Source organism: Canis lupus, chromosome 8 (genome assembly GCF_011100685.1).
Source record: "Canis lupus familiaris isolate Mischka breed German Shepherd chromosome 8, alternate assembly UU_Cfam_GSD_1.0, whole genome shotgun sequence".
Taxonomy (NCBI): Eukaryota; Metazoa; Chordata; class Mammalia; order Carnivora; family Canidae; genus Canis; species Canis lupus.
The window spans coordinates 4,327,543-4,353,101 of record NC_049229.1 but is presented as its reverse complement, the minus strand read 5'-3'; the positions used below and the strand labels follow the sequence as shown (position 1 = coordinate 4,353,101).

Below are 25,559 nucleotides of genomic sequence, written 5' to 3'. Positions count from 1 at the left end.
GAGCAACTGCCTTTGGCCCAGGGTGTGATCCTGGAGTCCTGGATCAAGTCCCACATCGGGCTTCCTGCAAGGAGCCTGCTTCTCCCTCTGCCTGTGTCTCTGCCTCTCTCTCTGTGTCTCTCATGAATAAATAAATAATCTTAAAAAAAAAAAAAAAGAGAGATGTTTGCTTCTTACAATTTAAAGGCAACAGCTCGGGGCACCTGGGTGGCTCAGTGGTTGAGCGTCTGCCTTTGGTTCAGGTCATGATCCCAGGGTCCTGGGATGGAGCCCCCTGTTGGGCTTACAGCTCAGTAAGGAGCCTGCCTCTCCCTCCACCTCTGCCCCTCTCCGTGCTTGTGCTCTCTCTCTCTCCTGCAAATAAATACTTCTTTTCTTTTCTTTTCTTTTCTTTTTTTTTTTCTTTTCTTTTCTCTTCCTTTTTTTTCTTTCTAGATTTACTTATTCATGAGAGACACAGAGAGAGAGAGAGGCAGACACAGATAGAGGGAGAAGCAGGCTCCGTGCAGGAAGCCTGATGTGGAACTCGATCCTAGGACCCCGGGATCACAACCTGAGCCAAAGGCAGATGCTCAATCACTGAGCCACCCAGGTACCCCACAAACAAATAAAGTCTTTAAAAAAAAAAAAAGAAGAGTCAAATGTTCAACCAACTGAGCCACCTGGGCACCCTCCCTTTTTCTTTCTAAATAAACAGAAGATAGTTTTGGTTTTAAGAAATCCACTAGAGTTGCCCTCTTGGTTGCTGCTGCTGGACTGATGAAGCAGTCATTGTCTGAGAGTCTTGGTGACCTGTTTCGGTTCTCCTGGGACACCTGGTATACAAAGTTGATCACTAGGGAGGTGGTATATTCTTTGCATCAGTAGCTCAGGGTTTCCTGAGTGTAAAGAACCAGTATTCTCTTTAATTCCTTCTGCCCCAAGATTTAAAGTTGGGGTCACTAGTGTGGACTCTGGTAGCTTCAACTGAGGCCTGACAGGAGGGAAGGGGACCATCCTAGGCTTGAGGGTCCCTGAACCCCCGCCAAGTGGGTTTGATTTGGCCAAGCCTATGGCTAATGCTAGAAGCTCCTGCAGCCCCTTGGCTCAGGGAGCAAAGGCTGGACCTGGGTGTCGAAGCCTGGCAGCTCATGTACCAACCTTTGTGGTTGATTTTCTAAGAGGACATGAAGTGGGTGGAAGAAGTATAGCAGGCCCTGTGGACCGCAGAGCTCTCCCCCAAATAAGCATGGAAGCTGGAAGGCTGGCCCTTTTGGATGCAGTGCTTGGCAAATTCTGAAAGAAATAAAAACACCAAAGATTTTTATTTTCCCTATGATAAGCCAGGTGGAGCTAATTACAAATATAAAGGCAAAAATGCATGAGATGTGACTTACAAATGTTTCCTAGATTTATGGATCATAGTGGTTGCACTTTCTTTTAAATAAAGTTTTTTTAAATTTTTTATTTTACATTTTTTTTTAAATGTTTATTTATTTATGATAGTCACAGAGAGAGAAAGAGAGAGAGGCAGAGACACAGGCAGAGGGAGAAGCAGGCCCCATGCACCGGAAGCCCGATGTGGGATTCGATCCCGGGTCTCCAGGATCGCGCCCTGGGCCAAAGGCAGGCGCCAAACCGCTGCGCCACCCAGGGATCCCTTTATTTTACATTTTAAAAATAATGGCTACCTTCAGCTGTTCTAAGGTCCACCCTGGAAAGGGTGTATTTGTCCACAGTTGGACCAAAATTTTACAGGAGAGACTGACTGGCAGGATCCAGCCATGGCAGTGGCTAATGGACCTATCCCTTTGCCCGTTTAACAAATATTCAGTGATGTGTGCCAAGCAATGGACTAAGTGCTAAAGCACAGGACAATGCTAGTTCTTGCCCTATGGAAGCCTGCAGTCTACGAAAGAAACAGAATAACTACATGAAATAAAGTAGGGTAAATAGCTCTGAAGTTTACAGTAGAGGCATGTGACCTGGCCTGGTGGTGGTGGTTAGGAAAGCTTTCCCTAAATAGGTGACCTTGGAGGAGGATATCTAGGTAGAGGAAAGGGAAGAGATCACTGCAGACAGAAGGAATAGCCTGTGCAAAGATCCTGTGGTGGGAGGAAGTCTGGAAGAGTAAACAAGACTGAAAGATGATGTGGCTAAGGCAGAGAGAGCAAAGGGCAGAGTGTAGGAGCTGGAGTTGAGGGGCACAGGCCACACCTTGTGGGGCCTCATAGGCCAGATTAAGGATCTCTGTCTGCCTTAGAGCAGTGGGAAGCCTTTGAAAGCTTTGAGGAATTGGAGGTGACAGGACCAGTTTGTGTTTTGGATAGATTGCTGGGCTTGTAGTATCAAGAATAGATCAGAGCTGGGTTGGTGTGGATGCAGAGACCCAGACTGGAAGGCAATCATAGTCATTTATGCTCAAGATGGTAGTTGGGGCCAGAGCGGTAGTGCTGGGGACAGAAGTAGAAAGCTTGGTGGAACATCTAGGAGACAAAGTTCACAGAACTTTGGGAAGGACAGGATGTGGCAGGGTGGAGGGCGGAGAGGAGCAGTAGTAGGAGAAGCCCCAGGTTTCAGGTTTGTAGAGCAGCACTGATTGGGTGCCATCCGGGGATGGAGGGACAGGGGTCCCTCCCCAGAGAGAGGAAACTGCAGGGGAAGGTGATGCTCAGAGACACACAGTCAATTTTCCTTTGGGTGACTTGGAGGATTCGTTTTGGTCTGACTGAAACTGTTCCCTTAGCTCAGGGTTCTTCCAGCATAGTCCCTAGACCACTTACATTCAAATCAACTGAGATGTCAATAATTCAGGTTTCTGGGTGCCTCACAAACCAGAATCCCTGGAACAGAGGCCAAGAAGTCTGTTTTAACAAGCTCCCAAAGGGTCGGCTCCTATGCATGTAAGAATTGAGGACAACCACCTTCTATTTTTCTTCTTAGCTGGACTTTTCCCATGTTCTCCCTCCCAAGACCCTTCTTGCGCCCGCAGCAGCCATGAGATTACCTGGCCAAAGTTCTAAGCTCTGACTGACCACTTGTCTTTTTGAACCTATGAATGTAACAAGGCTTCAAGACAAGGGGCTCCTAAGACAGGAGAAAGAAGGCTGAAAAAGGAGCTGGTTGTGTTAGCTGTAAATACACAAACAAGATGCTGCATGTACAAAAAGGAACCAGCTCTCCCCTGGGGTTTCCCACTCAGTGGGGGTGACAGACATGTAAAGACTGAAAATACAGGGACACCTGGGTGGCTCAGCGGTTGAGCACCTGCCTTCCGCCCAGGGCGTGATCCTGGGGTCCGGGGATCAAGTCCTGCATCGGGCTCCTTGCATGGAGCTTGCTTCTCCCTCTGCCTGTGTCTCTGCTTCTCTCACTTTATTTATTCCTCTCTCTCTCTCTCTCTCTCTATCATAAATAGATAATAAATAAATAAATAAATAAATAAATAAATAAATAAATAAATCAAACACCAAGTTAACCACCTTCTTTATTTTCTCAAACTCCGTACCTCATTTTTTCTTTAAGATTGTATTTATTCATTCATGAGACACACTGAACTAGAGGCAGAGACGCAGGCAGAGGGAGGAGAAGCAGGCTCCATGCCGGGAGCCCGATGCGGGGCTCGATCCCGGGTCTCCGGGATCACGCCCTGGGCCGAAGGCGGCGCTCAACCGCTGAGCACCCAGGGGTCCCAAGTACCTCATTTTTGAAAGGCGGGCGCCCTCTCCTGTTTCGCGAAAGGAACAGTTGCTTTCTTACGGGAAGCCGACGCCGCTCGGAGGCTCCGTCCAAGGAACGGAACCGCAGTGGCTCAGACGACGGGGCAGGGGCACGGCAGGGCCTTCGCTTCCCAGACCAGCAAGTGGGGCGGTACCGGGGCCGGGCCTCGCGGGCTCGGCGGGCGGGGCGGGGCGGGGCGGGGCGGGGCGGGGGCGGCGCCCGCTGCGGAGGCGTCGCCTTATGACGCCACGCCGCGTCCCCCCGCCGGTGGCCCATTGGCTCTCCGTTGCCGCCCTTTTCCGGGGCAGGGAAACTGCGGCAGAGCCGGAAGCGGGGTAGCCCTCGGGCGCGAGGGGGCGGCGGCGCGGCCGAGACCCCGGGCCCCGGGCCGGCTGGCTTCTCCTCCCAGCCACCCGCGCGCGCTGAAGGCCTCCAGGACTCGGGCGCCCCATGGGCGGCATCGGATCGCGAGCTTCCCGGCGCGGACCGCCGGAGCCCAGCCACTGAGAGGCACCGGAAGCTTCGCCCGCAGGAGTCGTCGCGAAGCCTCGCGCGGAGGATGGCGGCCAGAGGGACAGCCCCGGGGGCGGAGCCCGCGGCCACGGCCACGCCCCCGGGGGCCGGTCCCGCCGCTCTGCGCCTCGCCGCCGCCGCCTGCTGGCACGTCGTGCGGGGTCGCTGCGTGGAGCACTTCCCGCGGGTGTTACAGTTCCTGCGGTCGCTGCGCGCTGCCGCCCCCGGTTTGGTTCGCTACCGCCACCACGAACGCCTGTGTATGGGCCTAAACGCCAAGGTATCGGACCAGGAGCAGCTGGAAGACAGAAAAGGGCGGGTGCGAGAGGACCTGATGAGGTCCGACCACTTGGGGTTGGGACTGGTTGGAAAAGGGCAGCTGGCCCCAAAGCGCAGATTGTGAAGTTAGTACCCTTCACAGGTAGTGGTGGAGTTGATCCTGCAGGGCCGGCCGTGGGCCCAGGTTCTGAACGTCCTGCACCATCATTTCCCAGAGTCTGGACACGTAGTGCGGGACCCCAAAGCTGTGAGTAACCCCTGGAACAAGCCTTATTCCCCAGTTAACACTGGGTGCCACGATGTTGATTCTCCTTCCGGCCACTGGGTCCTGGTGACCCTAGACTGTCCGCTTTTCATTACGCTCAACAGACAAAGCAGGATCTGAGGAAGATCTCGGAGGCACAGGAGACGTTTTGCCAACAGGTGAAGCAACTAGCAGAGGCCCCAGTGGACTTGGCTTCCAAGCTGCAGGTGAGACTGGCTGGCTGGTTTGGAAGCTATTATGCGGTTAATTTTCCTAATCCTCCTCTGACCTCCTTTTCTCCCCACTGCAGGAACTTGAACAAGAGTATGGGGAACCATTTCTGGCTGCCATGGAAAAGCTGTTTTTTGAATACTTGTGTCAGCTAGAAAAAGCACTGCCTGCACTGCAAACACAGCAGGTTTTCCTGGGGCAAAAAGAAGGGCAGTGCGTGGGATGGTTGTATCAAGGACTGTGGTCTTCATGCCTCTCTCCCTCTGCCCACAGCTTCAGGATGTGCTGAGTTGGATGCAGCCTGGAGTTTCTATCACCTCTTCTTTTGCCTTGAGCCAATATGGTGTGGACATGGGGTGGCCACTTTCAGGTACTAGGGAACTTGAGGGTGGATTGTTTGGCCTGAAACCTTTTGAGATGGGCTCTTGGAAAGGTTACATGGACCTGAGGCATAAGAAACCAGACTGAATTGTGTTTCTGTCCTAAAGAGCTTCGTTTTCTTTTCCAGAGTCCTCCGTTACTGACTCAGTGAGCATGACAGAGCCCACGGAGCAGAGTCCTCCTCAGCAACCAAAACTGGCACTTCACCATCCTTTGCCAAAAGCCAGGCCTGGCCCATACCTTCCTCAGGAACCAGCCTCAAGGAAGCACCCAGTACCTACAGCTGGCTGCCACTTTAATCTGGCCCCTCTGGGCCGGCGAAAAATCCAGTCCCAATGGGCATCCACTAAGGGAGGCCATAAGGAGCGCCCCACAGTCATGCTGTTCCCTTTTAGGAATCTGGGTTCACCATCCCAAGTCATATCTGAGCCGGAGAACAAGGAAAAACATGGGATGCACATGGCAGATCCAACAGGTGCTGTGGGTACGAGAGCAGCTTCCACTGGAAAGTCTAAGAATCTGTCCCCAATCCTGGGGGAAAGGATTCTGAAGAACCCAGCTGACCTGTTGGCTTCAGAGCAAGAAGAGTGAGTGGAACAGTTGCTTCTCCCTACCAGCAGCACATTCTTTGCCTGCTTTCCCCTCACCTCTCCTTTCTTCTTTGCTTGCTCCCCCTGCAGGAATTGTTTGGTCTGCCCAGCGGACCCCCTGAGACTTTCACTGTCCCCTCCTAGGGCCAGGAAACCAGGTAAGTATCCTGAGTCAGGACTGGGTCAGACAGCCTCCTCTCTTGGGGACTCTTGAGGGTCTGTCCCCCTAGAAGGGTGCTTTGACTCTGGTTTCCTTCCTACAGTGTGTCCTCCATCTCTGTGCAGCTCTGTCATTACCATAGGGGACTTGGTTTTGGACTCTGATGAAGAAGAAAATGTCCAGAAGGAAGGAAGGGTGAGTAGGAAGGCACAGAAAGCTGGGGGAAGGGGCTGAGCAGAACCAGAGAAACCCACCAAAATATGGAGGGCTCAGGGACTGAGATGATGATAGTATTTCCCTGCTCCCTTCTCTGCAGGAGTCTCTGGAAGACTTTCAGAAGACAAAGTTTGACACCTTGATTCCCACCTTCTATGAATACCTCCCCGCTTCTGGCCCCAGTGCCATGTCTGTCCCTTCCATGACCACAGGGACAAGTCCAGACACTTAGGATAGGATGAGAATTCCCTCTGCACCCTGCCTGTCTCTTTCCTCAGCTCTATACACAGTTTTAGTGGGAATAAAGTGGAATCCCCAAGCGTGGTACCTGACTGCCTTGCTAAAAACTCTGTAATCCCTGTTAATCTAAATTTGGATTTGTTAAACATGGTCTTGGTGTGAGGAAGGGCAGTGAAGGCTCTTACCAAGTTAGTGTAGGTCATTCCTTAGAATTGGCCTCACCAAGGCTGGAGGAATCCCTTTGCCTTAGCACTTCCCCCTGGAAAATGTTGTTCACGTGTGCCAAGAAGGGTTGATAGAGAAATTTCCCTTTGCTATGCTAGAAAGTGCTGTGTGTCATGATGCCAGGATGTACTTTGTAAACTCTCATGCCGCCAGACTACCCGGGAGTGGTGGCACTAGGATGGAGATACTACATGGAAAATGTGCTTCCTGTCCTTGACTCTACTATGCCAACTCTGCTTCTATTTGCCCTGGAACAGCACTCAGATGCGAGGCTTGTGCAGAAAGATCCAGAATCTCTTTAAAGTCACTGAGGTCTCTTTATTGAGATATTTAAAATGCGTCAACACTTCTGAGCTTTTTAGGTATTCAAAGCTCCTATTTAATGAAGCTCATTACCAAAACATGATTTCAAGAGCCTAACTCTTCCAGATCAAAGCCACATTAAACACCTAGATAGGAACCAGCATCTTTTCCTTTTAATAATCTTCGGGATGCTGGGTCCCCAGTGTGCATTTGACTGTCTTCATTTTCTTAGCTTGGCTGCCTCGCTTCCTCCCCAGTGTGTGCCCTGGGCATTATGTGTGTACAGAGTACAGAATTACTGCAGGAGCCCTCAGCAGTGAGACAACTGGAAATGACTGAGTGATAAATAGCCATAGTAGTTCGGATGGGTGAGGAACCCACTTGGGAGGTGCTAGTGCCTTGAGAGGGCACAGCTGCTCAGGTCTAGCTCTCATCACTGAAGATTGGATTCACCTGCTGGGTGACCCGGATGAAGGTGGTTCTCCGGCTCAACTCCTTCAGTTTAGCTGCTCCCACGTAGGTACATGTGGAGCGGATGCCTCCAAGGATGTCTCGGATGGTATGTTCCACATCCCCTTTAAAGGGCACCTCCACCGTCTTTCCCTCTGAGGCCCTTAGAGGAGGAAAAACTTTCTTACCTTTTCCTTTTGGATTCATAAGCCCAATGGCTCTTCCCTGGTCTCTGGCATTTACCCCAGTTCACCGCTTTTCCTCCAAGAATCGTACCGTGCACCTCCCAGCAGCCAGGACTTCTGCCACCACCCTCTTGGTCACACTTTACAGGAACCCTCAGCTCCTGGACCTCTGCACATACCTGTACTCAGCCACTCCCCCAGCATACTTCTTCATGGCCATTTCAGAACTCATCCCATAAAAGAGCTTGTACTTCTTGCCATCTCTCTCAATGAGCTCACCACCTGATTCACTGTGCCCAGCCAGCATGCCACCCAGCATCACAAAGTCAGCTCCTGCCCCTGCCAGCATCAAGAAGGGGGGAAAGAACTGAATCTGGTCCGGGTGCCCACATGCCCACCCTCAGAAGCAACTCCCCAAATTCTCAGTCCTATCAATGAGTATAACATGTTCCTGGTTTTGTTTCCCTAGCTGACACACAACCCACACAAGCCTGGTCTGCTCTGGCCTCTACTCCTCAGTGGGCCTGATTTCTCCAAGAATTTAAAAGGAATCTGGAGATTCCCTCCCTGGCTTCTGTTGTTGTTGTTGTTGTTTTTTGCTGCCTTTGCCATTTTGTTTCTTTTCACTGTGTGCAGCCAAAGCTTCAAGTGTCCCCCAGGGGCAAAGGTTTCTAACTTTAGTCCAACAGTCTGGGGATATTACAGATGGACCTGGCCTGCACTTGGGAAGTCTCTATCAGAGTCTCAGGATTTCTCTTGCTGGCTTGCCCCAGATGACACTACAGCTTCAGGGTTACTGGTTCATATTGTGAGAGAATTTGAATGGCTTTCTCGGCCTCCCCAAGCCTGATCCTTGATCCTCAGAGGTGACTTATCCTCTTCTACAGGACTCTCCCTCTGTGCTCTCCCAACATGCTTACCGAAAGCCTTGGCCACATCCCCAGGACAGCTGCAGCCTCCATCCTGCAAAGTAAGGACCACTAGGAAGAGACAACGTGGATTTCCCAAGCATTCTGAGCAATGTCCCTGCAGCCCACCTCAAAGCCGACAGGAACCCAGGAATCCTGAGCCACCGCTACCACAGCTTCCACACCCCGCAGAAAAGAAGATGTTTGGCAGCCTTGTACCCTACCCTGCCCTTGGGCCTTACTGAAATGATGTGGCCCTTGAGGCCATGAGCAGCATCTGCACACTCCATCACTGCACTGAGCTGTGGGTACCCCACTCCAGTTTTCTTCCGGGTGGTGCACACAGAGCCTGAGAAGAACGCAATGAGAATGGTGAAGTGTTCACAGGCGTTTGACACCAGACAGGTAGCCTTTGGCACCCAGTGAACCACTTACCTGGTCCGATTCCCACTTTGATGATATCAGCCCCAGATAGGATCAGCTCTTCCACCATCTCTCCTGTTACTACATTCCCTGCCTGAGACAAAGCAATCGAAACAGGGCACTCTGAGGGTTAAAAATGAGAGGGGAGGTTGTGTGCTCTCATACACGCCAAGCCTGAACCATAACCTTCCAACATTATTACAAAGAAGAGTACCTAGGTTCCCTCTACTGGGAAAGGACTGCTTCCCAAGCTGAGGTAAGGGGGTGAGTGGCCAGTGTCACTGTTGCACTAGGGGTAAAGCTGGAGCCCAACTGGACCAAGGGCAGAGCTGACTTACGGTAGATTATCTCCCTGTTCTTTCCAAGAGACCCAAACATACCTTGTCCTTATGCAGTTATGCCATAAAATCTCTGACTTCAGAGAAAGGAAAAGACATAGTAATGTAAGCTAAATACCTATCTGCATAGCTGTATTTACTTTGTATAGACAGTACAGAGAGGCCCCTTGAGGCTGTGGAGAAAACGAGGCCTTGTCATTAGTCCCCTAAGCTTGTAAAAAAAATAAAACTCTTCCATGCAACCCTTTTAATATGATTCTAGTACATGTCCGCTTCAGTAGGCAGATGAATATATATCATAGATATGTACAAGGCATGTGTTGAGGGACAGAGATAACTGCACTAACCAATCTAAACATTTTAAGCATGGAACCATGGGTTATCACCCAGTGACATGATTCAGTAGACTAGGAAAATGGTAATGCAGCACAGGAGAAATGAACTGATGTAACAAAATGGGAGTGTCAGGAAGGAGTGAAAGGAGGAATGTACCAACTACGGGTAACAGAAACATACCATGATGGTGTGTTCGGGGAAGCGCTTCCGCACATCCTTTACAAACTCAACAAAGTGTTCAGAGTAGCCGTTTGCCACGTCCAGGCATATATATTTCACCTGGGGAATAGCTTCCAGGATCTGTTCCAGCTGCTCAAAGTCCGAAGAGCCTGTGCCTGAGCTGGCAGCTAAATGCTATGAAGAAAACAGGGCCACTGCATGTCACAAATGACCCAGTGAGCAGCCAGCAGAGGAAGGTGAGGGTTTGTCCCCAGGAAGCCAAAAAGAGATGCTTGGAAAACTGGGATAAGGAAGGGATCAGGAAAGGACCAGCATTACCTCAAGACAGTCAGGATTCTGGCTAGCAAATTCTTTCCACTGCTGGAGGCTGTAGTGTTTATGGACAGCTGTGAAGAGGGAGAACTGGGGAGAAGAAAGAGCCATCAAAAAGGAGAGAACTTCACTAGCATCTCTTTTGCTAGAAATAGACCTTTATAGTATTCTATTTGAGGAGAAATAGACTGAAATTTGGAAAACAACTTGAAGAAACTGCTGGTTGCGCTGGAATTTTAGTTTATTATTCTCCCTACAAATACCAGTAGGGCTTTATACCATAAGCCAATGCTTGTCCAACACTAAGTACTAAGTCATCTGGATTGGATTTTACCTATCTGCACATACAGGGCTTCTGATTTAAAAGGTAACAAAGAGGGCAACCCGGGTGGCCCAGCGGTTTAGTGCCACCTTCAGCCCAGGGCGTGATCCTGGAGACCCGGGATCGAGTCTCACGTCAGGCTCCACAGCCTGCTTCTCCCTCTGCTTCTCTCTCTCATGAATAAATAAAATCTTTAAAAAATAATAAATTAAAAAAAATTTTAAATGGTGATAAAGGGGCATCTAGGTGGCACAGTTGGTTAAGCATCTGACTTGGTTTTCGGCTCAGGTCATGATCTCAGGGTTGTGAGATTAAGCCCCATGTTGGGTTCTCTGCTCAGCACAAAGTCTGCTTGAGATTCTCCCTATGTCTCTCCCACTCATGCTCGCTCACTCGCTTGCTCTCAAATCTTAAGAAAAAAAAGGTAACAAAGGCAAGCTGTTGGTGCAGTGGGACAAGCAGCAGACAAGAAAGAACCATGAAGAGGCTGGATGGAGCCAGTGTCTGCTTGCACTGATTCAGCCCCTCCCCCTATGGCAACCTAGTACTGAATTAACCTATTTGGTATCTTCTGGTTCGTTTACTGGCAGTAATTCAGTGAGTCTAAATGCTCACAAAAAATAAGGCCTTAATGGAGCCCATAAGGTGCTACCCTATTCTTTCTCCATGTCTACTGGGGTAAAGAACAAATTTTTTTGGAGACATGGACAACCTAAAACGTCCATTTCCATGTACTTAAGTCAAAAAAGTTCAAGGATACAATTAACTCACCAGATTTGTATTCTCTAGGTCAACAAACTGCAAAACAATATCCCAATACTTTGAGAAAGGCACTCAAAGGCCACTGTTAATGAATGAAAATTTTAAATGAAATATTTAAAAATAAAAAATAAAGATTTTATTCTTAAGTAATCTCTACACCCAAGGTGGGGTATGAACTCACAACCCTAAGATCAAGAGTTACATGCTCCACTGACTGAGCCAGCCAGGCACCCCAGTGCTTGTGCTTTATTTTTATTATTATTTTTTAAAAGATTTTATTTATTGGGGATCCCTGGATGGTTCAGTGGTTGGGCGTCTGCCTTCGGCCCAGGGCGTGGTCCTGAAGTCCTGGGATCGAGTCCCACGTCGGGCTCCCTGCATGGAGCCTGCTTCTCTCTCTGCCTGTGTCTTTGCCTCTCTCATGAGACACACATACAGAGAGGCGCAGAGACATAGGCATAGAGAAGTAGGCTCCCCGCAGGGAGCCCGACGTGGGACTCGATCCCCAAACCGCTAGACCCTGGGATCACACCCTAAGCCAAAGGCAGACACTCAACCACTGAGCCACCCAGGCATCCCACTAGTGCTTGTGGTTTAAAAGTGCAGGCATGCAAATAGACAAGAGCGGTTGACAGAGATAGCTCAAGTCTTCCAAATGACAAATCCAAGGAAGTCAAGTATCAGCTAGGAGTAAGGAAGTGATATTGCTGTACTCACTCATCAACACTACCTAGCTAAAGCTGGTACTGGATTTGCTTTCTCAGCAACATTCTGCCATCAATATGCTGATATACAGACAAAAAAATCACGAGGTCAGTAGACCTTGGAGATATACTGGTATAGTGTGACATGATGAGCACATCCAATTACATACCAAGCTAGAGATCTAGGAAAAAATATTTATATTTTTATATATTTTTACCTTATTATTACTGTGAAATTTGGCTATACCTCTAAAATCTATTTTTTTTAGCATTCATCAGCGGTACTGAAAGCCAGTCTCAAAGCATTAAGACAGTCCCCAGAAAGTCCACGTATTATTCCAGCACGTTTATTTTTTTATTTTTTTGTTTTTGTTTTTTTTTTATTTATTATAGTCACACACACAGAGAGAGAGAGGCAGAGACAGAGGCAGAGGGAGAAGTAGGCTCCATGCACCGGGAGCCCGACGTGGGATTCGATCCCGGGTCTCCAGGATAGCGCCCCGGGCCAAAGGCAGGCGCTAAACCGCTGCGCCACCCAGGGATCCCTCCCGCACATTTGTTAATGCTGAAGTCAGATTCACTATTCCTCAACTCTACTGGGCAGAGCAGGTGGACAATGGACGAGAAGATTCCTAAGCAGCTAGTGAATTGCAACAGCAATAAAGTACTAAAACTGTATAACTATCAACCTCAGAGAAGTGACAACAGACATTCCACAAAGACTTACAGCGATCAAAAAGAGAGAAAGGATGATGAAGTCCTTAAGGCTAACAGAGCCTTAAGCAGCAGCAGAATCCAACAATGAGGGCTACATGGATTAACCAGAAGAATGCATATGTTCTTTGAGTGCCCACAGTATCTATCTACCTTCTCAGCTACAAGTATAGAGGCAGGTAATATTACTGATAGGAGCAGCATCTTCTATTTTCAAAGTGAACAATAACCTGTACATAAGAAAAACACATTCCATTTTGGGCACATCCCAGCAACTCCCAGAAACCTAAGACTTAAAGAAAAGGAAGATTTAAAAAAAATAAAAATTGAAAAAGGATAGTAGACATGAAAGAAAATTAACAGCTGCTTCTCTAGGATCTTCTAGCTACGAATTTTTGAACACTCAAACTGTATTTAGTTTCTGACTAAAACAGTGGATATTTTGTGTCCTAGACAACAGTGTTAACTGGAGGGATGAATCTGATTTGGAGGGGATGATCTGGGAGGTGGGAAAAGTTGGCAGGGTATGTAAACTGCTGGACAGGAGAAAAGGAAAAGTTATGTTTATGTATCAGAAAAATGGGGCAAAACTTAGCTTTGAATTTTATTAATTCACATGTGCCTTTGAGCTTACCAGATAAAGGGCATCAGTATTGGAGAAAATGGATAAAATGGATAAAAGTAAATTGGAGCATCCTAACTTACTTGCCAGATAGCTGACTTGGGATGGGGGTGGGGATGCAAATACCTCTGCAGTCGGCCCACACAACTGGTCATCAGTGAGGAACCTACATAAGGGAAGTCCTACCTTACAGAGAACCTTGGCCATCTCAAAGGTGCCCACAGTATCCATGTTGGCAGCAATGATGGGGATCCCAGTGTACACCTGCTTTGAGTTCCGAAATGAAAAGGATCTTGTGAGATCCACCTGCAGATATGAACAGGAAACAGCATTTCATCCATCAAATAAACGAGTATTGCAGGAGGACAAGAACCAGGAATCATTCTCAGTCCTGGCATACCAGGAGCTTGGGGTCAAGACAGTGCAACTAGAAAAGCAGGCTCACCTCACTTCGAGACTTAAGGGTACTGCGTTTGGGCCTCAACAAGACATCCTTGAAGTCCAGTTTGATGTCACTGTCGATGTGAGGCATGGTGGGGACCTTGGGGTAGCAACAGATCTGAAAACTGGAGAAAAGTCAGGTGTGGGCGGGGATCTGAACCAATCTCCCCATAGGCCTTAATGCTAATGGCATGGCTCATCTTTCTCCTCGCTTAAATTATGGAAGATCAGGGCATTCGCTGAGGCATGGTCCCTCGTCTGTCACCTCTGATCTGTCCTTGGTTACAATTACCCGTGGTATTTCCGTCCCAGGTACTATTTGTTGGGGAGAATTAGGATGGAGTCGTGAATGACCCCAAAAATGTGCATTCCTTGCTCCCACTACTCTTCCTTATACCCTTTCAAAGACTAATTCGGGGTAAGATGATTTGGGGGTGAGTAGGAATAGGGGGCGTATTCCCACAATTAGTTTCCGGAAGAGGGGTACTCACTTCCTGTCGCCGTGGCCCGGGCGGCAGTTGACCACAGTAGCCCTTGCTTAGCAACTAGCCTCGTGCAGCCCCGCAGAGCCTTGTGGGCCGTGCCAACACGTTCCGCTAAATGCGGGCGGTAAGGATTAATTGGAGAATCCCGGTTTCGGCAGCGGCAGTGCGCGGTCTTCTGGGTAACAGGGTTCACACACCGAGCTTGCAGTCGGATCCGAGGGGCGGAAGACTACGACTCCCAGGGTGGAGCGGGTGGAGCTGTCCCCTGGCATGACGGGAGAAGTAGTTCGTTTCGACCCCGCTTTCCAAGCCCCGGCTCGCTAGGGACTCTAAGAATCGCGGAGGCGTCATCTCTGCTGTAACTAAACCGCCGCCTTCTTTTTATTTACGACACCACTAAAACGAAACGCGGGAACATTCCTGAGCTTTTCGGGAACCCGGTGGAAAGAAGTTGGGGGGGGGGGGAAAGGAAGGGAAGGGGTGGAGCCAGGCAGTGACCCGGAAGCAGAAGTGACTTACACAGGCGGATTGCTGGGGAGCGGCAGCGGCGACCGCAGCGGTGGAAGCAGCAAATTATCTGTGTGCAGCTCCAAACTGGGAAGAAGATGCTAATTAAAGTGAAGGTGGGAGCACCTCCAGCCTTGCCAAGACGCTGTGGTACTGGGCTGGCCGCTGTGCCTTGCGGGAGAAGCAGGGAAGGAAAACCACGCCTTTCCCGAGCCTGGAGGGTGCTGACAGCCTCAGGGTTCCGCGCGAGGGGTGATGGGAAGTAGCCCCCCCAAGAGGGCTTTGAGGGCTGGGGACCCCCCCCCGAATACCGGGTCGGGTCCTGCTTTCTCACCAGGACTGTGCCATGACCCAGATGGAGGCGGCCTTTGTCTGGGGTCTCGCTCTCCTAGAACCCCCACGGTCATAGAGAAGGCCAAGCAGCAGCCTGGCTCGCCTTCTCGGATTCTTGGAATAAGCTGTAATCTCCATTCTGCATTGCCCTTCTTACCTGCTTCTCCCAGCCCCTAACGCAAATGCTTCCAAGCACGGCACAAAAACGTTAGCCTGGGGAACCGAGGGCCTCTCAGGAGCTAGACTGTAAGCCTTTGCTGGCTGTCGCCAATGTGCGGTGTCTCAGCCGGCCTTCAGGAACCAAAGCTGGGAGTGTGTTCAGTCAGCACCTGCCTTTCTGAGCCGGGCATCCTGGACCAGCCTCACTTCCTTGACTGAGGCAGGTTAGTTGTCCGTGCCCTGGTTCTTGGTACTAGTAGCGTTTCTTACATCTCCATCTCTCCCGTGATTCTTCACCAATTCCCAACTCTCATTAGTCCTTTCTGCTATTGCTTCTTTCGTACCTACAGACCGAGAGAGAAACTAAAAATTGACGCAGTGCAACATTAGTTTGACCTTTTTACTGCTGAGTAAGTTTGTTATTTCATCAGCTCTTTAGTATACTTACCATGCTTCACAGCCATTCTTAACCTCTTCAGTCTTTCTAACTCATTTCTTAGCTGAGGTTTGAGGCCAAAGAGCATGTTAAAAATCATGGTTTTTCAAACTTTGATTAGACTAAAAGTCACTAATTGCGAGATCAATTCAGTGGGTCTCAAGCAACATTAAAAGAAAGAAAATAGAAATATCAGGATATTCTGTGAAATTTTTGTTCTCGTTATATATATGTATATGTTCAATATATATGAAACACGTTTGTGTTATTAGCCTGTATGTAATTCTTAGTGTGAGTCACTGTCGAAGTCTGAGAAACACTAGAATGCTTTTGAATATGGATTCTCACATCCTCTTAGAGGTTATTAGTCATGTTCAGGGTTTTGTAAACTTCTAAAAATCTCAACCTACAGTAAGAAAATCTTACTAATGTCCCGTACAAACACAAAAAACTTACCATATGTGGTAATGCTCTGATATTTCCAGTTCCATTCTAGGTAGATTTCATAACTCACTGATGGATTGAGACCTGCAGTTTAAAAAAAAACACTGCGTTCTGGTTGGGTTTTTCACTTTAAACGTGCACAAGAATCACCTGGGGATTTTGTTATGCTGATTCTAATTCCGTGGGTCTGCGGAGCCGTGAGAGTCTGTATTTCTAACATGCTCTTGGGTGATGCTGGTGCTGCTTGTCTGGGGACTACTACTAGATTTTGTCTCTTTGAATCCATTTTTTTTTTTAGTATTTCTCTAAAATTATAAGTCTCCTTTCCTGAAACACTTTTCTTTGTGCCTCCACAAACAGGTTTCTGTGTCCTTCATCTTTTTTGTTAACTGCATTTTTAAAAATAGGTTAAATGCAAACGAAAGCAAGTAGTTAGCTCTTCTTTACTATAGGTTTTTTTTTTTTACTATAGGTTTTTATTAGCACAGTTCCTTTGTGAATTCTTCAACTGTCATCTCCATGTAGCTAATTTTTCCCATATCTCTTTCTGCAGTCCTTTACAACAAAATCTCTCCTGATTTGTCTTCTCTTGATGTCTCATCTCTGAGAAATTAAATACATCATCTTCAGCCTTAGGCCATCTTTCCAATACTCATCTCATACTGATCCTGTCAATCTACCAGGTATCTGGAACCCAATTCTTTAGAGTCATTGTTCACTTACAGAACCTAATTTTTCCTTTGAGAACTTCTTTTTTACTTGACTTTCTTTCCATTCCCATTACCCTTATTCTGGTCTAGGGTTTCATTAATTGATGTCTTTATTTCTCTGTAATACTTCCAACCAGGTTTTCCTACTATGTATCTCCTACTATGTAGACTCTAAAGTTCAGAGTCTAAGCTGAAACATGGCATACAAAAAAAAAAAAATCAGCATACAGGTCTTCTTTAAATTTCTTTCTCTTCTAGCTCAGCGGTTTAGCACCTGCATTTGGCCCAAGGGCATGATCCTGTGGTTCTGGGATTGAGTCCCACATCAGACTCCCTGCGTAGAGCCTGCTTCTCCCTCTGCGTGTGTCTCTCTCTCTCTCTGTATGTGTGTGTCTCTCATGAATAAATAAATAAAATCTTTAAAAATTTTTTTCTTTTTTTCTTTTCTTTTCTTATTTATTTGCAAGCGCATGCAAAAGTGGGGGGAGGAGGAAAAGCCAACTCCCCACTGAGCCAGGATCCTGGGATCTGACCTGTTCTGAAGGCAGACGCTTAACCAACTGACCCATTCAGATGCCCCTTCTTTAAATAATCTTTTTTATTTTAGTACTCCTTGACCCCACATCCTGCATCAGGATCTAGAACATTTTCCCCCATACCCTGTGAAAATCCCATAGGTTAGTTTTGCTTGTTTTTGAATTTCATATAAATGGAGTTAAAGGATATGTAATTTTATGTCTAGTTTCTTTCACTCAGCATTGTGTCCGTTGTCGTATCTGTGTAGTTCCTTCTTACTGTGTAGTATTACATTGAATGACTATCACAATTTGTTTAGCCATTCTCCTGTAGATGGACATTTGAGTTGTTTCCTGTTTCTGGCTATTATGAAGACGGCTTCTATGAACATTGTTATACAAGTTCTTTTGTAGACATATATTTTCATTTCCTTTGGGTATATACCTGTTAAGGGAATTACTGAGTCATGTGGTAAATCTATGTAAATTTAAAACATACTTCCAAACAGTTCTCCAAGGGGTTGTACCATTTTACATTCCCATTTGCAGTGAATAAGCATTCCAGCTCCTTTATATCCTAGCTAATTTTTAGTCATGTCCTTTTTATTTTAGCTATTAAACTAGGTGTGAAATGTTAATTTCATTCAGGCTGTTTTTTTTTTTTTTTTTTTTAAGGTTTTATTCATTTGAGGGAGAGCATAGGGAGGAGCAGAGGGGGGAAGAGAAAGCAACACTACCTGCTGAGTGGTGAACCTGAGGCTGGGCTCAATCCCAGGACCTTGAGGTCCTGACCTGAGTCAAAGGCAGACACTTAACCGACTAAGCCACCCAGGAGCCCTTCATTCAGATGTAAACTGATGTGATTTCACCCACCATCGCGCTTTGGCATTATACCTTGTGTTTGGGTAGTAATATTCAACATGGCATTTCCTTTTATACTGGTTCTATTCATTGTATGCCTCACTGTTTCTTGGTTGTAAATCTTTACTTGGAAAAGATCGTTGGTGGGCACCTGGGTGACTCAATTGGTTAAATGCCTTCTGCTCAGGTCATGCTCCCAGGGTCTCCGGATCAAGCCCCATGTTGGGCTCTCTGCTCAGCAGGGAGCCTGTTTTTCCCTCTCCCTCTGCCTGCCGCTAGCTCCCTGCTGCTTGTGCTTTGTCAAATAAATAAATTAAAATCTTTAAAAAAAAGAGAAAGATTGTTGGCAAGAGCTGGATCACTTAATTTCTTTTATATCCCCTCTGGTGCCTAAAGCAGTATGTTAGGTTTAGGTTCATCATTGACTTGCTAAACAGCATTGAATGTATTCCAAAGTCACAGTGACCAGATATGGGGGAAGAAACGCACTAAGACATATCAAGAGTGTCTTTTAAAATTGTCCAATTCTTTGAATTTTAATTATGTACAATTTCAAACATATACAACAAGAGAGAGGAGGATATAAAGCACCTCATATCCAGCTTCAAAAACTATCACCTCATGGCCAATCTTAATTATATTCACTAACTTTCCTTATCGGATGTTTTTTTTTTCTTACCTGATGTTTTAAGAAGCAAATCCCTAATAGCATAGCATGTGTTATTTGTATGTATTTAGTATTTATATGTAAAAAAAGGACTTTTTTTTCTAAAGTAACTATAATTATCACATCTAAAAGATTGAGTTCTCACTATCCTCAAATGTATCCCATTCTCTCATTTGTTTTGTACAGTTTGAATGTGAGTCCAACTAAGATCCATATGTTGCATTTGGTTGATAGGGATTTTAAGTGTTTTTCAAAAAACCTGTAATTCCTCCTTTTTCCCCTTTTTGCTGAATAAACTAGGTGGTGCGATAGAGTCTCCCACAGTTTGGATTTTGCTGATTACATTCCTATGCTGGCTTTTTTGTTTTTAAAGATAGATTTATTTATTTATTATTATTTTTTATTTATAAAAGAGGGAAGAGAAGCAGGCTCCATGCAGAGAGCCCAGTGAGGGACTTGATCCCAGGACTCCAGCAGACGCTCAACTGCTGAGCACCAGGCCTCCCGACTTATTTTTAGAGAGCGAGAGAAAGAGAGCGGGAGCAAGCACCGCACAATCCCAAGCGGACTCCCTGCTGAGCAGGGAGCCTGAGGTAGGGTTCCACCTCAAGACCCTGAAAATATGACCTGAGCTGAAATGAAGAGTCGGATGCTCAACCGACTGAACCACCCAGGCCGCTCTTCCCATGTTGATTTTTAATATATATTCCTTCAGTATTTCCTGTTGATTGGTAATAACATCTAGAAGCTTGATTTGTCTTTTGTATGTGTTCTTGTGAGAATCATTTATAGACGGTGGTATGGTATGGAGTTCTGTTAACTTGTTTTGCATTCTATGATGTTAGTCATTGCCTAGGTCTATTATAATTCTTTGGTGATTACAAAATGGGGATGTCTAATTTTATTGTTACTTCTCATATTAGCTGGAATGCTCTAACGGTACCTATTAGTCACATGGACTATTGAGTGCTTCTTGACAAGTTGCTAGTGAGACTGAGTTACCTATTTTTTTTTGTATTTGATTTTACTTATATAAATATAAAGCCTGAGACTTTATTTAGTCAGTGAAAAACTTAAGTATGCTTGGAACAAGTTAGGTATGTAAATCTACCTTTTCAATTGTAAATTATGAAATTTAAATACAGATCAGGTGTTTCAGATGAAAATTTACCATCTGAATTGAGACATGCTTGCAAGTATGAAAAGCACACAGAAATTTGAACATTTGGTTAGAACAGAAGAATGCAAAATATATTGTTTTATATTGATTATACGTTGAATTGATAATATTTTGAATATATTGGGTTTAAGAATATTAAAGTTAATTTGACCTTTTAAAAATGTGACTGCTAGTATATTTAAAATTGTATGTGTGGTTTGCGTTACATTTACATCTCTTGGACAGTGCTGCTTTACAGAATCATTTTCTTATACTCTCATCAAGGACATTGTTCTAAAAATAATATTTTTCTCATTACAATGTATCCATGATATTAAAAAAAATGAAAAATACAGAAATGCACAAGTGATACAATTAAAAGCATCCATAATCTCACAACTCAAGATAAAAACATTCATGAATATTATCTTTCCAAATTTTTTGAAACCATATGTATGGATACACATGTATTTTGTGTGTTTTTTTTTTAAACAAAATTGGACTTATATCCTTATTCCACACATTATTTGAGGATTATGTAATTTTCCCTCTGTCATAATTTATTTAACCCTCAGTTGTTTGATATTTAGGTTGATTGTAATTTTTCAATACCAAAAGGCTATAATGACCATTGTCATAGATACACTTTTTAATAGTCATGATTATCTTCCTGAAAGTGTTGTTATGGGGACACCACTTTGCCAGATTGTTCTTTGGATATATAAGCTTCTACAGTCAGAAACAAAGGCCAGTCCTTAGAGTTTTAAATTTTACAAACCAATATTTTTTTTTTTTCTTTTCTTAATGTCATTAGGTCCAAGCATCCTAGCCTTGGGAGAGCAGTTCTCTTTTAGTCTTTTTTTTTTTTTTTTTTTTTTAGGGTTTTATTTGAGAGAGCGCATGAGTAGGAGAAGGGGCAAAGAGGAGAGGGAGAAGCAGACTCCCAACTGAGCAGGGAGTAACAATGGAAGCAGGACTCAATCCCAGGACTCTGGGGCCACCAACTGAGCCAAAAGCAGACCCTTAACCAACCAAGCCACCCAGGCGCCCCTCTAAGGGTACTTAATACTCTTTAAAATTTCTTATTTTAAATCAGAATGAGTATTTGTTTATTATAAATGTCATGGAGTATATTGTTATTAGAAATTTTAATAGTGCAGATAAAGGGAAAGTTACCCTTGATAAACCCTCTCCTCAGTGCTACTTTCCTCAAAGATAATTATTGTTACAGGAGATATGTATGCTTTTAATCCTTTTTTCTATGCAAATACATATGTATATAGCTACAAATGGAAAATGATACTTAATTATACATTCTTTAGATCTTTCTGTGTTAGTGTACAAACTGTTGCTAATAAACACTTCATTCTGTACCATAGTTGAATAGTTTATTAATAGGCACTAGGCTGTTCCTCATGGTTTACAGTAAACCTGTTTAATAAACACGTTCTTCTTGGGATATTTGCTCAAGTTTCAGGTTTTTCCTTTAAGTTAGTTAATCTAGAAATAGATTATCTGCTTGAAGAATTTTTGCATTTAAAGTATTAAGATCAGGGCACCTGGGTGGCTCCGTTGCTTGTCTGCCTTCAGCTCAGGTCCTGATCCCACAGTCCTGGGATTGAGTCCGGCTTAATGCTCCTTGCTCAGCAGGGAATCTGCTTCTTCCTCTGCCCCTCCCCACTGTGCACTCTTTCTCACTCTCAAAATAAATAAAATCTTTTTAAAAAATAAAGTATTAAGATCAATAAAGTGAAATAATTTATGAATGATACAGAATTGCAAACTTTTCATTTTGTCCGAAAGGGCTTAAAGAAAACACCGTATGTTGTTTCTATCATTCAGAACTTTTTTAGTTTTTATTTATTTTTAATTTTTAGAAAAGATTTTATTTTAGAGAACATGGGGAGGGGCAGAAGGAAAGGGAGAGAGAATCTCAAGCCGACTCCTAGCTGAGCACAGAGCCTGACTCAGGCCTCCATCTCATGACCCTGAGATCATGCATGACCTTAGCCCAAATCAAGAGTTGAAAACTTACTCAACTGAGTCTCCCAGGTGCCCTGAATATATTTTTATGAAAAATCTCACTTTTGCATTTTTCCCATAAATTGTCACACAGCCCAGCTTGGGTTGGGGTAGAATCTTGAGAATCACTGTTGTAATTTATTCTTTTGCACCCAAATAAAACTAAAGGAGTTACTCTTGGATCTAAAAAATATTAAAAAAAATTTTTTTTTTTACTGAACTGATTCTCATGGTTGAGAAATTAGGTCCTAAGTACTTCATCATGCTGATCAATGTGAATACCATAAGTAGAAACCATATGTTATTTTTTTAACCTATCACAGCATACATTGGGTCCCAAAACCAGACCAGTGAGACTCAGGCAGTACTGCGTACAGAGCTTTAAAAAAAAAAAAAAATGGGCACAGGCATTGGGACCAGAGAGTGTGTTTGGGTCTACACTCTCCTTTTGATTTCATAGGCATGCTTTTTAACTTATCCAAGCCCCATTTTCATCTATAAAATGGTAATAGTGATAGTACATATCTCATGAATACTTACAAGGATTAAATATATGGATGCACTTAGGGGAGTTTCTGGCTGTTGGAAAGTGTTAATTAAATGTTGGCTGTGGTCATAATGTAATCATTTGTGTGCTTAGCCCTTTCACAAATACTCATCATTTATGTGTCAAACTGCTTTGTGCTTAGATTAGGAAGATGAATTTCTGTTTTTTCTGAAGGTCGGAGTGTAAATTAGAGGGTTTGACACTTAAACAACTAGCAATAGGTATTAAAGTGCGCTGGGAACCAGTCATCAATTCTAAAGGGTCCTTAAACATTTGGGAAAGAGTGGGGGAGGGTATGGGAACAAGGAAAACAGTAGAAACAAAGAAATATTCCTAATCAGGCTGGTGTGGTCTGGATTACTGTAGACTGGTGCAGATAGAGCTTTAAGAGCAAGGATGAAAAAAAAAAAGCAAGGGTGAATGGGAGATTAAATTAGATGAAGCACAACATTTTATTATTATTATTTAAATTTATTTATTCATAGAGACACACAGAGAGAGAGGCAGAGACACAGGCAGAGGGAGAAGCAGGTACCATACAGAGAGCTCTACTTGGGACTCAATCCGGGGTCTCCAGGATCACACCCTGGGCTGCAGGCAGCGCTAAACCGCTGCGCCACCAGGGCTGCCCGAAGGACAACATTTTAAAGTATACAATCAGTGTAATTATTACATGTATTAGCAACTTTTAGCCTGTGGAAGAAGTCAAGACTAGAGCTGCAATTTAGTACTTAGGTAGAAGTCTGGAGAAGTTACAGGAGAATGGAATATTGAATTTTAGTGTTACTTAAAAAGCTGGGACGCCTGGGTGGCTCAGTCATTTAAGTGTCTGACTTCATCTCAGGTCATGATCTCAGGGTCCTGGGATCAAGCCCACGTTGGGCTCCCTGCTCAGTGGGGAGCCTGCTTCTCCTCCCTCTGCCCCTCCCCCTGCTTATGCTTGCTCGCTTTCTTCAAATGAATAAAATTTTTAAAAAACAACAACAAAAAGCTGGCTAGGGGTGGTCTCTGGTGTCCCTGAGAATTTGAAAAATTATATGTTAATTGCTAGCTTTAATAAGGAAACAAAAGCGTCCTGATTCAAAGGCATGCTGTCCTTAGGACATCTCTTACTGCTATCTCATCAAAGGGATGCCAATATTCTCTTGGATTCTAATAAGGTGGGGTGGGAAGATGGGGGGGGCGTAAAATGGTTCACAGCATCTTGTCCTATCAAAACTGTCTACAGCCTAAAAGTGTTTGATAAATACAGGTATGGGTCACATTCTTCAAGCAGCTTTGCCTTGAACATGCTTCTCTCAGAAGTTGTAGATCCCCAGAGACCAGAGCAGGGTGTTTTATCTAGAAAACTTGTATGTTAGGCTGTAGGACTCATAAAACACTTGCCTGTTTCAGACGCTGACCGGAAAGGAGATTGAGATTGACATTGAACCCACAGACAAGGTAATATATGGCCAATACTTCATGCCTGTCTCCCTACTTGCACATTTGTGTGGATATGCTGATGAACTCAGTCCTTTTCCCTCTCATGCTATCTGCATAGCTCTTGTTCTTTCCACTTCCATGGTTCTACCCCTTAGCAGTCCCTGATTACTTGTACCCCTAAAGGTGGAGCGAATCAAGGAGCGTGTGGAGGAGAAAGAGGGAATCCCCCCACAGCAGCAGCGGCTCATCTATAGTGGAAAACAGATGTGAGTTTGACATGGGTATGAGGTGTGGCAATATTACGTGAGGTTGAGGGAGCAAATACTGGAGGAGGAGCCTCAGATCCTTTGAAGCCTATGAATTCCTTCTCAGAATAAGATTTTTGCAGACATAAAATACATAGATTTACAAAATTATATTGAGATACAGTTCTCAAACTACTAAAAACAAGTTTGTGATATAATATGCAGTTTATTAATACATTAAGATCTAATAGTGGGTCTAATTACCATAATTTTGACATTTTCAAAATATTTACAAAGAGTTGTAATATGATATGAAAATAATTTCTGTTGTTAACAGGTGGCTCATGTTGCTAATACCACTGTGGGTTTTTTGCCTATGTTCACAATTAAAAATATCAAATGTCAGTTAAGGGTTAGTAAAAATAAAGATGTAATTTTTTTTTCTCACCTGAGTTCATAAACCAGGAAAAAGACTTAAGAAACCCAGTGTTAGAATCCTGTTCTAGATGGTATTTCTAAGGTCTTTTTTTTTCCCCCCTCTTCCTGCAGGAATGATGAGAAGACAGCAGCTGATTACAAGATCTTAGGTGGTTCAGTCCTCCACCTGGTGTTGGCTCTGAGAGGAGGAGGTGGTCTTAGGCAGTGATGGGCCCTCCCTCCATTTTACCTCCTTACCCTGTCGCTCATAATGAGGCACCATATATCCTCTCACTCTGTGGGATACCAGAGCCACTGCCCCCTCTCCTGGATGCCCAGTCTTGTTTGGTGGGAGACGGTGAGGACCCTAGGATGCAGTGTTCCTGGCCCAAAGGGCCCTTGCTGGCTATTGGGTTTTAGTTTGCAGTCCTGTGTGCTTCCCTCTCTAGTTGTCAATAAAATATTTCCTAACCTCCTGGAATCTTTCTTGTATTGCACAAATGTGACTGAAATGGGCCCCGTTCACACTCATTTACACCTCTGAAGAAGTAGGACAATGGAGGGGAATGTGCCCTTGGGGTGGGGATTATCAGACTTTAGGAAAGTCCACTCTAGGTGGTCTGGAGCGGGGCTTACTAGCTCAGGAGATCTAATTACACTGGCATCTCTTCCCAATCCCCTAAGTGATTTCATGCTGGTAGCTTGAAATTGGCCACAAGTGGCAAACAATGCAAACTGGTTGTTACACATTTACCAGTATACTACTGATGTGGGAGGTAGAAACCGGGACAGTGACTCCCATTGTAGCCCTACTGGACATTCGGGCCTGATTCAAGAAGGGCTTCAATC

At 45.1% G+C, this 25,559-nt stretch overlaps 3 protein-coding genes and 1 long non-coding RNA gene across 7 annotated transcripts; 3 read left to right on the top strand and 1 right to left on the bottom strand.

Moving 5' to 3' along the window:
* Window positions 1–3,987: 3,987 nt before the first annotated feature.
* On the top strand, window positions 3,988–9,636 carry TINF2 (TERF1 interacting nuclear factor 2). Of its 2 annotated transcripts, none has more exons than XM_038544286.1 (9): window positions 3,988–4,492; window positions 4,634–4,738; window positions 4,861–4,962; window positions 5,046–5,153; window positions 5,240–5,336; window positions 5,475–5,934; window positions 6,028–6,095; window positions 6,201–6,292; window positions 8,604–9,636. In XM_038544286.1, exons 1-9 carry the CDS (start codon window positions 4,259–4,261, stop codon window positions 8,688–8,690), a joined length of 1,353 nt encoding a protein of 450 aa, XP_038400214.1. In that variant the 5' UTR covers window positions 3,988–4,258; the 3' UTR covers window positions 8,691–9,636. The 2 variants fall into 2 exon arrangements, with proteins under 2 accessions (XP_038400214.1, XP_038400213.1); XM_038544285.1 differs by lacking the exon at window positions 8,604–9,636 and adding an exon at window positions 6,414–6,645.
* GMPR2 (guanosine monophosphate reductase 2) lies at window positions 7,076–14,701 on the bottom strand. 3 transcript variants are annotated; one of them, XM_038544289.1, is made up of 10 exons: window positions 14,270–14,700; window positions 13,783–13,903; window positions 13,524–13,643; window positions 10,220–10,303; window positions 9,902–10,075; window positions 9,060–9,141; window positions 8,867–8,973; window positions 8,637–8,679; window positions 7,896–8,055; window positions 7,076–7,694 (listed from the first exon to the last, which is right to left on the bottom strand). In XM_038544289.1, exons 2-10 carry the CDS (start codon window positions 13,867–13,869, stop codon window positions 7,505–7,507), a joined length of 1,047 nt encoding a protein of 348 aa, XP_038400217.1. In that variant the 5' UTR covers window positions 13,870–13,903; window positions 14,270–14,700; the 3' UTR covers window positions 7,076–7,504. The 3 variants fall into 3 exon arrangements, with proteins under 3 accessions (XP_038400217.1, XP_038400219.1, XP_038400218.1); XM_038544291.1 differs by having other exon boundaries at window positions 7,082–7,694; window positions 13,783–13,896; window positions 14,270–14,701; XM_038544290.1 differs by lacking the exon at window positions 14,270–14,700 and adding an exon at window positions 14,071–14,236 and having other exon boundaries at window positions 7,082–7,694.
* A 30-nt stretch (window positions 14,702–14,731) lies between these two features.
* On the top strand, window positions 14,732–25,191 carry NEDD8 (NEDD8 ubiquitin like modifier). The gene is made up of 4 exons (XM_038544308.1): window positions 14,732–14,886; window positions 24,019–24,066; window positions 24,232–24,314; window positions 24,843–25,191. The coding sequence occupies exons 1-4, from the start codon at window positions 14,869–14,871 to the stop codon at window positions 24,937–24,939; spliced, it is 246 nt and encodes an 81-aa protein (XP_038400236.1). The 5' UTR covers window positions 14,732–14,868; the 3' UTR covers window positions 24,940–25,191.
* LOC119872814 lies at window positions 14,893–17,172 on the top strand. The gene is made up of 3 exons (XR_005363068.1): window positions 14,893–15,486; window positions 15,613–15,672; window positions 16,696–17,172. It is a non-coding gene; the product is annotated as an uncharacterized LOC119872814 (long non-coding RNA).
* Window positions 25,192–25,559: the final 368 nt, after the last annotated feature.